At 40.3% G+C, this 11,538-nt stretch overlaps 1 protein-coding gene across 1 annotated transcript; it reads right to left on the reverse strand.

Moving 5' to 3' along the window:
* Window positions 1-280: 280 nt before the first annotated feature.
* Window positions 281-10,019, reverse strand: pip4p1a (phosphatidylinositol-4,5-bisphosphate 4-phosphatase 1a). The gene is made up of 7 exons (XM_052087448.1): window positions 9,768-10,019; window positions 7,628-7,821; window positions 6,005-6,111; window positions 5,692-5,797; window positions 4,296-4,348; window positions 3,370-3,460; window positions 281-2,364 (listed from the first exon to the last, which is right to left on the reverse strand). The coding sequence occupies exons 1-7, from the start codon at window positions 9,883-9,885 to the stop codon at window positions 2,221-2,223; spliced, it is 813 nt and encodes a 270-aa protein (XP_051943408.1). The 5' UTR covers window positions 9,886-10,019; the 3' UTR covers window positions 281-2,220.
* Between the last annotated feature and the right edge of the window lie 1,519 nt (window positions 10,020-11,538).

Here is an 11,538-nt window from a genome sequence, read left to right on the forward strand (position 1 = left end):
TAGCATTTTGAGCTAACAACAGCATTATTTTACAAACGTACATTGCATAATTGTCTGGAGAAAGGTGTTATTTTGAGGGTTCTCTTAGCATTTTTTGCTAACTAGGGCATATTCTTTGATGCCTCATACATGACGTTGCTTACACACCAAGGAATTCTAACGACTTTTTGGACTACTACATATAATGTTAGCTTTATGAGCTAGCATCATACCATTCTTGTAAAGTGATGACATGTTACCCAGTTATATGCATACTCGTTTTGGAAAAAAGAAGCCACACTAGCATTTGACACATTTATTTGGCGGCCTGTCGGTTCACGTGGTCCGTGAATCACAAACTGGTCCCCAAACAGGCCACAAAACAATTAACTGGTTTATTAAAACACAATCCAAATTACTGCACTGATTTGAGAACAGATTAAAAAAAATACATGATTGAAAAAAACAATAAAACATTAAGGCTTTTTCTCTCTATCATAAGTCATCGAGAATTCAGCGCAAAATTTGACAGTGTAAAAATAAATAATCGTTGCAGTGTAAGGTGCTTGGTGTGTGTTTGTGAGCATGTATTTGTTTGTGTGTGTGTTTTCAGGCTGATCAGGTTAGTAGCTCCTCCTCCCAAAAATAAATAAATCATTACATATGTAACAGAAGTAAAAATGATCACAATTTTAGTGTTCCTTGTCCACATCCCTCTGCTCCAAGTGATTGGCTTATTCACTTTCTGTCACAAAAGCATCAACAAATATTTACATTTAAAAAAGAAAAAAAATTCTTCATCAAAGGGTTTGAGAATTTATGATAATGGAGGTTAGCATTGCCAAATTTAAACAATCATAATTAAATGTTGGGATTATGGTGAAATTTGTACGATTTAACGTCCGAGCGGCTCGTCTCATGTTGATCATAATTACCATGGTAATACAACTTAAGTCGATTGCCGGCGAAAGCTACCCTCATTTTGCCGAACTCGACAGAGACGAGTTAAGCACATGGCGACATAAAGATTATGGTAAAATTTGATAGTTATTTTTTGTCCCAGCAATCTTTCTATAAAATGGGAATGGAACGGATTCATCTTGCCATTTGATTGTGATTTCCATGGCGATAAATCCTTCCCTACATACTAAATAAGCTCTGTCAACGTGGCAGCTAGCCTCTCTCATGCAATTTCCTTTCCATAGTTTTAAAGAAAGCTTAAGGTTACTGTGATGAACACACAACGACATTGTGATGGGAAAATTTTGATTTAACGTCCGCCGATTTTTTTTTCATGAAAGCAATGACTCGTCTCTCAATTTGATCGTGTTTGCCATGATGCATCCTTAACTACTTTACAAAAATAAAAACAAAGAAAAAAAATCACAAAACAGTGAAGAGTCAATCAAACCCACGAGAGATCTTTTCATAAAAAGCTTAAAAGAACCGAGAAGTCTCTTGTACTAGTGGTTACCATCACAACTTCTCGAAATAATAGATTTCAAAGGATAAGCTAACATCGCTAAACATCAAGCCGCAGTGACATTTTTGCAATATACTGCCAGATGAGTCTTGGCAGTGACTCATCTTTTTTGATTGTAGTTACCATGGGTATAGACCCTTTACAACCACACGAAATAAATCGCATCAAAGCGGAAGCTAGCCCCGTTTTAGGTCCTGTTCGTGAAAACATACAGTAAACGAGTTAAAAGCGACATTGTCGTTTTATTTTATTTGCATTATTCTAGTAATAGTAAATAAAGCTGTTGGGACTAGCGAGAACCACTTTTTCCTGTAAAAATTGCTAGCTAGCTTCAAAAAGCTTTTGGCCGTCGCGATCCAGAATTTGTTGTTGGTCAAATGTTTTGTTTATGCTCAAAATTCCTTCCATTTGTGTCGCTTTCTGAGGATCAAAGTCGCTCCTCAGGGATTTGGGGAGTGGGGAATTTTCGCATGCGTTGAAACATTTCAAATGCCTCCTTCATCCTTTTGATTCACAAAGGCGGCGGCGGCATCAATGTCGCTGGTTTAGAAAATACTAAATGCTTCATTCAAGGCGCGGAAATAACGAAGCTGAGAAGGGCAAGATGGAAGGAAATGAGTACAGCAAGTAGCCACATGACAGTGAAATAAATATTTCTTATCTTGTTTTTAAGCCATTCATCCACTGGCCTGGCCATTTTGGGAAAGGGTTGGAAAGAAAGTGAGGGGTTGGGCTTTGAGGGGGGCTGGGGGTGAGATCTATGTGAAACTCTGGAGAGGCTGGCTGACCCGCATGCAGGCCCAGTAGAAGGCCCGCGCCAGGGTCCCCAACACCAGAAGGAGGAGAACGGCCCATGAGGCATAGATGCCAGGGTAAGTTTCAGCCTTCAGCCACGTGCCAGCCTAAAGAGATAAGGGTGTCATGTCAGGAAGATGCCCGTACCAACGTGAAATTCAATAGCAACAGCTATCATGAGTTGCCCCCGCCCAAAAAGTCTAAAGAAGTTAGGCAGGAAAAGATACAGGAGGTCTGCCATTTTGGTTGTTAGCTGCCAAGTTAGGGAGATTTTGGCCATTTCCAGGCATCCATTAAGGCAATTGCGTTCTCGAGATTGTTTAAAAAAAAATGCTTGACATGAGCACAGCTAAATTTAATATCGACCTCTGCTGTAATAATAGTTAATGAAAACTAACAAAATAACTAAAACATTGGGGAAAAATGCCACAAATGACTTTTTTAAAATCTCAATTTTAAAAAGCTGATTGTGGCCATTGCCAAGGGTTCTTCAAAACAAACGTATCCAACAGTTTGACATGTTCCAACTTTTGCTGGGTATTTCGTTCCATAAGGATTTTTGACTGAGCACAGGAGGACTTCATGAGTTTGTCAAGCTCAAGTCCAATTAGAAGGCCCACCACCAGAATTCCACTTGATGGTGAAACTAAGCGCAGTACAGCTGTTGTGGCTCTTATGGTGAGCATTACGGATATGATTTTAAAGCACATTTAAATTAGTTGTGCAATTGGAAGCTGCATGGCGTCAGCAGCTTGGGGGGTTGGCGGGGGGCGGAGAGAACAAATCAGCTCCTTTGTGCTCCTTTAGCGGCCTCTGCTGGCCATCAAAATGAATGCATTCAATAGTTTTCCATTTGCTGGGCTTTATTCTCGCTCGACTGGAACAAAATGTGGCTTTTTATTTGTTTGATTTTGTTTGTTTGTTTACACTGTCAGACATTTTGACACTTTTTTTCCACGTGTACGATGCTGAAAACATAAGGCATCCAAAACCAGATTCTCTCGGCACATCTAGTCCAAATCTGGTAAGATTAGACACCATTTTAGAAAGGCAAAGTCGATCATCAAAATAAAGCAGCATACACCTTGGCATGATTGCGTCATTTTACTCACAATCAGACCAGCAGTAGAGACACAGAACAGCAAGCAGAGCAGAAAGCACCACAAGCTCCGCCTCCTGGGATACCGCTGACCAATAGAGGAGCTGCGAGGGTGACAATGAAGTTGAGGATGTTTGCAAAATTGATTCTTCCATGACTATTATTGAAAAATATTGTTGTTGTTGGCCTGCGATGACAATAAAAGGATCTTATCTGTGCAAAACAGACATTTTGACAGCACACGTCTCAGAGAAAAAAACAACAACAACGAGATTCTTCAATGGGGCTAAAAATTATGGAGCATACAAATTAACCTGCAAATTTCTGGCACTGCAACAGGAAAAGTGCAGCACAATATCACATAATGTTGGCATCATGAGACCCTGACACTACTGGGATGCACACATAACATGCCACAGCCTTACGTAAAAATAGAAATATTAGTTGGACAATACACAAATAGAAAAAAACACATGAGAGAAAATAGTAGGAAAATACAAATATATTAAATAACAGAAAAAAATCCGAATTACAGGATCCCCCAGCAAACGTTTTGAATAATGGGAAAAAAACATTATTACAAAAGAAAAAAAATTACAAAAATGTACCAGAATACTCAGAACAATTTTATACTTAAAATATGAAATTATTTTAAAATATTTATAAAGTTTAAGAAAAAAACAGCAAAACAGAAGAATATGACAAATGTACAAAAATACTTGGGGGAATTAAAAAAAACAAAACTATAATATATTCAGTAAAGACAAGGAAAAATATATGAAAAAAAGAAAAAGGAGACAAAAAAGCTAGTTAAACAATATTAGGAAATCAACGAAAATAATACTAGAAAAGAAACAAAACAGAAAAATACCAGATGAAAAATACAAACATTTTCAGAATTTAGGAAGAAAGAAGAAGAAAAAAAAGATAACTACTCACACTTTCCTGCAATGCGGGCATCTGGCCAACGTGCGGTCTGTGAACTCTGTCCACTGCAAGCACAAAGCATTCCGTCTCTCAATTTTTCCCTACACCGTGTCTTTTCTTGATCACTTCAAGTTGGTCGGGTTGTTTTGATTATACAAAGGTGTCGTCTATTCATATGAAGATATAAAGCATCCAGACATTCTGTGTTAACAGTGCTTGCCTTGGGGGAGTAATGTGTAACCCTTCATGACAAAAAAAAAGAGGCCTTTAGTAAATTCCGGTACGTAAACTAAGCATTATTATCACTTTAGATGAAGACGAATCCTCATCGGTGTTCATAGAAATGTTGGCAAGTATTGGCTCGCTAATTACTCGGTGGAAAAAAAAAAAGGCTAAAGTCCTTGCCGCGGCAGTTTGGAGGCCGTTAAATTAAGGACGCCAGCAGCCGCGGGGACAAGTGGACGATAAATTGCTGCATGAATGAGATGGAATAATGGTGTTTAGCTTTGTACAGCTGGGGGGGAAGAAGAAAAAAAACACTAACTAGAGAGCGTGCTAGACGAGGTACAGGAACAGGTACACATAGCCATTGTTCTTCTTCATTTGTATGTGCAGCACAGACAAGTTTATCAGGCAATCGATGACAAAGAGATCACGCGACAGCACAGATTAGAACTTGTGTTCCCCACTAGGACAGGCACAGGCTCGCTGAATGCTAATGTCTAAGTGGCCTCACTCAACGCTTTTAATTACCTCGACCAAGGACGGAGTCATGTTTGCGTCGCTGTTGGGTTTGTTCGTAAGATACTGCAAAAACAACCTTTGTGGAATCCCTACATTTTGGTGTAAATGCAGATTTAAGCATGGTAGGTTATTTGAACACTGTGTGGTGTGTTTGTGAGAGTGAAAGGGTGTTTGTCTACGTGTGCCCTGCAACTAGCAACCAGTTCAGGGTGTATCCCACCAACTGGCCAAAGACGGCTGGGATAAGCTGCAGCAAGACGGTGACACTTTTGAGCGAATGCGGCTCGGATAATGGATGGGTGGACATTAGAAAAGCCTAACTTCGTATTTTTCCATTCTTAAAAAAACTATAGATGTTGTACTTATATTTTATATTGCATTCTGTTCATTTTTATTTATTTATTTTGTGCATGCAAATACTTCACATTTTTCTTCTTTCTTCCCTCCAAATTTTGCTGCTGTAAAATTGCGAATTTCTCCACTGAGAGGCAAATAAAGGCACCTTCTTTTTTTTTAATCGATATTCTGAATGTTATTTATATTTTGAAAATCATGTTTCAAAATTATTATTATGATGATGATGCTAAGCTAACTCGCATAACGAGGTGAACCGAATGGGAATATTTATGAAAGTGTTTAAATGGAGCGGGGACGGGAGGCGTACCAGGAAGGTGTTGCTGCAATGTCCGCAGGAGACACGGGCCCCGGCGGGCTGCGGGTCGGGACTGGCTGGACCGGGATGGACCGGACCCAGGTTGATTATTCGCTTACTGCAACCACACAGAGCAAAAATAAGACACCAATCGAGAGAAAAAAAAAAATCCCACTTGTCATACTGAGGCTGTCCTAACGAGTGAGCAATTTTGAACATCAGCACTCTGCAGCGCGCACACTCATACTGTCTTTCTCACATACAAACATTTTAACTCTCTCTCACACTTACACATGGTGTGTCATAGAGTGTGTCATGCAAGTACCAGTAGGGCCTGGGACACGCAATCCGCTGGGAGGTGACTTTGCAGATGAGCAGACAGTTGCATGGACAGCGTACGTACTTCTTTCCGGCCGGCGCGTTCTTGATGGGCTGCGCACAGAAAAGAAACTCTCCACTTCACATGGACATCAGAATCACAACATCATGCGGTTTGACGGGTCAAGTTCATTTGTTGAACACTTAAAATGTTATTGTCACACACAATGTGTCAAGAAAAAAAATATATTTATCGTATTTGTGTTGGAAGAAAGCTGGATTGTCACACTCCGGCGTCTCAGATGGAAACTGAGCTCTTTTGTTGCCGCAGTGCAGTGAAATAAATAAATAAACACAAGGGCAACAGAAACCAACATGAACAATGCAATCATGTGAGCAGCTTCCCAGGCAAAGTTCCCACAGTTGTGGCTGTGCTGTGGCTGATGAATTTGCACACAAGATCACATACAAGTCATATGCCTTCAACTGCAGGACCTCACTTGCAAGCCTGACTACAGTGATAGGCAGTGGAGCACAGACCTCCACTAATGCAAAACAAGGCCACTGTATTTCCTCACAAAAATTCATCCAGTCTTTTTTTTTAACATCTTTATTTGGGCAAAGCCATTTAATTTTTACAGGGCACATATATACGAACAACCATCCGCGGTCTCAAGCATACCTAGGGGCAATTTCGAGTGCTTCATCAACATGCCATGCATGTTTTTGGAATGTGGGAGGAAACCGGAGCACCCGGAGGAAACCCACATAGGAACTCATTCATCCATTCATTCATCTTCCGAGCCGCTTGATCCTCACTAGGGTCGCGGGGGGTGCTGGAGCCTATCCCAGCTGTCTTCGGGCAGTAGGCGGAGGACACCCTGAATCGGTTGCCAGCCAATCGCAGGGCATACAGAAACGAACAACCATTCACACTCACACTCACACCTAGGGACAATTTAGAGTGTTCAATCAGCCTGCCACGCATGTTTTTGGAACGTGGGAGGAAACCGGAGCACCCGGAGAAAACCCACGCAGGCCCAGGGAGAACATGCAAACTCCACACAGGGAGGCCGGAGCTGGAATCGAACCCGATACCTCTGCACTGTGAAGCCGACGTGCTAACCACTGGGCTATTGGGCCCACTCACATAGGAACTGGTGATGCAAATTTCACAAAGGAAGGCTGCAGCCAGAATCGAACCCTGCACCCCTGCACATAACAACTAGTTGACCACAATGCCGTCCCATGTGTCAGATTGTTTAATATTTTTTATTTGACCAGTTATGATAAATTAACCAATTATGTAATACAATAAATACATTTTTTTAATTAAAAAAATGAATCAATATTTTTAATTAATAATGTTTCAGAAAGAACATAAAAAGACTGCAAACGTGGTTTGTTCGTTTTGCTTGTAGTTTTCTTTTTTTTCCACTAGTGGTAGTGAAGTGAATCAGTCAGGGAGGTTGAAGTACTACTTGAAGTAAGTACACTTACTGTAAATAAGCTTTTTACGATGGCGACAGTCTGAGCCAGGATGGATTAATTGACTTTACATTATTCTCAATGAAACCAGTAAGACGCATTAGCTGCATGTGTTTTTCTTGGGAGGGAGTTTGGAACGTACCGTGGCCTCATTACACACGCCGCACTTGACCACGTGCTGATGGATTTTTCCCTCCACTGAGATGAGACTCTGGCACACCCGGCAGCTGATGACGGGCGCGCTGCCGCTCTCAGGCGATGTGAGGGGCGAGTACGGAGGCGGGTCCTCACCCAGGAGCACCGACGGCTGCGTGGGGCTGGGGAAGGGTGGGAAACCTCAATTGGGGAAAAACAAAACAAAACAGAATAATGATGATAAATATGCCAAACGACAGATGGAGTCATTTACCACATCCAGATTTAAAAATGAGAATCTATTTATTACTGAATCAAAAACCCCATAAAACAACTGATAGGTAACTGGTCATGTAAAGTTTTGCACACAGACCAGCATCCTCATTGTATTCAAACTTATTTCTCTGCAAAATTACAAATCAATTCAAATAAAAATTACAAATAAGTTCTTAAAAACGTTACATTTTGGGGGAAAATTTGGTTTGTTTTCTTGTGAAATAAAATGTTACCTCAGTCTCTTTTGTTACATTTTTTCATATTACAAATTGAGTCTTGTAATTTTACAACTTTGTCTGCGGAATTCTTCAAAATCATTTATTCTCGTAATATTTCAACTTTGTTATTGCAGAATTACACTGTTACTTTTTATACTCAAAATAATCTGTCATTCCTCATATAGTATAACAACTTTTCGTAAAATTATGGACACTATTTATTCTCACAAAATGTCGACTTTATTCTTGTAAAAGTACCATTTGTGGAAGTGTGTGTGTAGATATACGTATAATTTTTTTTCTCTGAAGTTACATTTTTTGCTCATAATTCAAGGACTTATTTCGTGTAATTCCATTCCTTGTTTCTCGTATAAATTCCAATACAAGTTGGAGTACACAGGCGTGCCAAACAATGGTTTTTGTGCAACAGGGCTGTAAGTGGGGAAAAAAAGTCTAAATTCCCATGACAAGAGACCTCCTTATGATTAACAAGCTAATAAGATTTGGTCTCGAGTTCTGCTTTCTGAAAGCAGCTTTTGCAAGTAAAACACTCTTGGAATGCTTGGATGGATAGCAAACTCATCAAGCTGCTCGAAATGCATGGTTTATATTGCTGTATATTACTAACTGGATTAAAAATAGTATTTTTTGCGATAAAATATCCAATTAGACGAGGTTTTAAAAGAAAATTAAACATTACATGGACGTGACATGACTCGCAGTCATCGAGTGCACATTGGCCAGAGCTTAGCTTGACCCCGAGCTGCGCCGTGTGACAGCCAGGCCGGCTCAATCAAAGGCGCTGCTCGCCATTGAAACAGCTCATTAACGTTAATTCTGGTGCAAACAAGCGATGCTAAGCTCTTCAAATGGCACCAGAAGGTTCCAAATAAACCCTAGCGAAGTCCCCTTGATGATGAGCTGCGAAGTTGACGTTTAACTAGCTTTAAGGCGGAAAACAGTCTGAGAAAGCTAGGAGGGATTCGCGCATTCAGACCATTCGTATTTAACGCGGTTCGCTAAATATTATTGCTTTTGGTCGCCGATTTGATTAGAAATGAGTAAATATTCGTTGGTATACATTAGAAGACGGATGTTTAAAGTTGACAAAAACGTGACATTTGAACGCAACCTCTCACTCATCGGCCTCTCACTGGCCAGAAAGCTGCTTAGACCCGCCCTTTACCCGCCTTTCGATTGGCCACGGAACGTGTCAATCAAAACAGGTGTTTCTCGCGGTTGCTAACCAATGAACCAGCACTATTAGCTTAATTGTGTTCAAACTAAACGACAACGAGCGCAACCAATACATTTTACATAAATCATAAGGTAATCGTGGTAATATAAATAACTAAGTTGACGCTCAGCGATCATTTTGGCCTGATAACAACCACTAGCTCGCGTGCTATTACAACAGAGTGGTTAGCTGTTGAGCTGTAGTGATGCGTTCAGGTCCTTAGAGGAAAAACACAGTCAAAACAACATATTCAGTCTCCTCCAGGAACAGTCGATAACCGACGTCTTCTCCCGGGGTACAAAAAAGCACGACGCGCCGTTCTCCGTTACTTGTCACAGCGCCGAGCTGGCTGTTAGCATAGGCTAGTCGGGGCGTAGGATGGTGAGCGCGAAGGCAGCGGCGAGGAGGCTACTCACTTTGCGGCTTGCCGCCCACACCGTAGGGCGCCGCGCCGGGCGACAGGCCGCCGTTGCCGCTGCCCGGTGCACCATCACCCAGATCGGACAGGAGCGGGGACCTCTCGCCATCCGCCATGCCGAAAGCGAGAGCGAGCGCGAGCCTGGAGCGGAGGGAGGGAGGAAAAGGCCAGGAGCGCTTGCTTACGCGAGCGTGTATTGTAATGTTGTGTCAGAAATGCGAGCGTCACGTGACCACGTGGCCGTTGCTGCGTTGACAACGCATGCGCATGTGCACAAGCACCACAACTACTCCTAAATTTAAGATAAGAAAACCTTTGTTTGTCTCACAATGGAGAAATTCCCAATTTACATCAGCAAAATTATGAAAGGGAGGAAGTAGAAGACCAAAAGTATGTAAATAAGGTTTTCAATTTGGTCAATGTCTTGCAAATTTGACCAAACTTTCCAGACAGTATTCTTTTTTTCCCTTTGTGTGTGTGTGTGTGTGTGTTTCTGGAACTTATTTTTTTCCAGTTTCTCGTTATGATTTTTGGGGTTTTTTTTCCGGAATAGTTTTTGGATTGCTTTTCTGAACTTTCGCCCGTTTTTCTTTAGTTTTGGGAATTGAAAATACCGTCAATATAATTGAGAGACATTTTTTAAATTTTAAGATAATATGTTGAAAACATGTTGCATATGTTTTGCTCTTGATTTTTTTCTTCAGATACTTCAGATTCTTCATACTGTATTCAAGAAAACTTTGGATATCTTCGAGAAAAACAATTGCCTATTTTTTAATTGAGAAAAGTTGCAAAAAAAGTCCTGTTTAGGGAAAGAAGTCGATTTCTTTGAAACAAATATTAAAACCAAGTCATAAATGTGACAATAATACACTTTTCAGTTTGATATTTTCGAGGAATTAAATCTATTTTTGAAAAAGCAATTAGTTGAAAAGTTATGTATTTTATGTTAGGAAAAAATATAGGTTTTTCATATGTATCTGACAAAAAAACTGAATATTTTCTTGAAAATAAAATATTTTTAGAAAGTCATATTTGGAGAATATTTTAAAGACAGTAAAAAAAAGTTGTTTTTAAGTTGTGCTTTTTTGTAGAAAAAAAGTTGTTTACATTTAACAAATTAATTTGAAGAAATAATATATTGACCTAAATCAAAGTTAAAAAGTGTTCTTCTACGTCTACAAACATTTTAATACTACAGTGCAGTTCTGTACTGTATTTATTATACGAGACAATTGACGTGGGATGCAGTCGCAACGTTTATCCACTAGATGGCTTAAAACACTCAAAAAGTCTTGGGGAAGGAAAAAAAACATTCATCCGTTTTCTGTCGCGCTTGTCCACATCAGGTTTATCTACATGCCCTGCAATTCAATGGCAATCAATAATGCAACATGCCTCATCTGGGTCTGGGATATTCTCCAGTTTAGCCTCCCCTCGGTGAACAAGCACCATAGAAAATGAATAGATCATGTACCTAATGAAGTGTCCCTTGATATTTAGTTCTCAAAATAATCCGTGTAAATTACACTTTAGGACCGAGGACCAAAAATTGATTCGAGGTACTTTTTTGCAAGGTTACAAATTTAGATTTTAGGGGGGGGGCAGTTTAAAGTGACCAGAACAGGGTCCCATGGAGTTCTCTGGCATAGAAGTTGCCTTCCGCCTGCAACAAAAGATGGTTTGTGGGCACATTGGCACTGAGTAACTTCCTCCTTTCCTCTGCTTGTGGAACACCTGCGACCCCAGAAAGACTAGAATAACATAAT

The sequence above is a fragment of the Hippocampus zosterae genome, chromosome 15, assembly GCF_025434085.1.
Source record: "Hippocampus zosterae strain Florida chromosome 15, ASM2543408v3, whole genome shotgun sequence".
Classification (NCBI taxonomy): Eukaryota; Metazoa; Chordata; class Actinopteri; order Syngnathiformes; family Syngnathidae; genus Hippocampus; species Hippocampus zosterae.

Coding starts and splice junctions, on each gene's coding strand:
- pip4p1a (XM_052087448.1), bottom strand. CDS start 9,885: ATGGCGGATGGCGAGAGGTCCCCGCTCCTGTCCGATCTGGGTGATGGT. Junction 5,798..6,004: donor GCGTGTCCCAGGCCCTACTG/GTACTTGCATGA, acceptor GTGTGGTTGCAG/TAAGCGAATAATCAACCTGG. Junction 2,365..3,369: donor TCTCTACTGCTGGTCTGATT/GTGAGTAAAATG, acceptor TTATCTCTTTAG/GCTGGCACGTGGCTGAAGGC.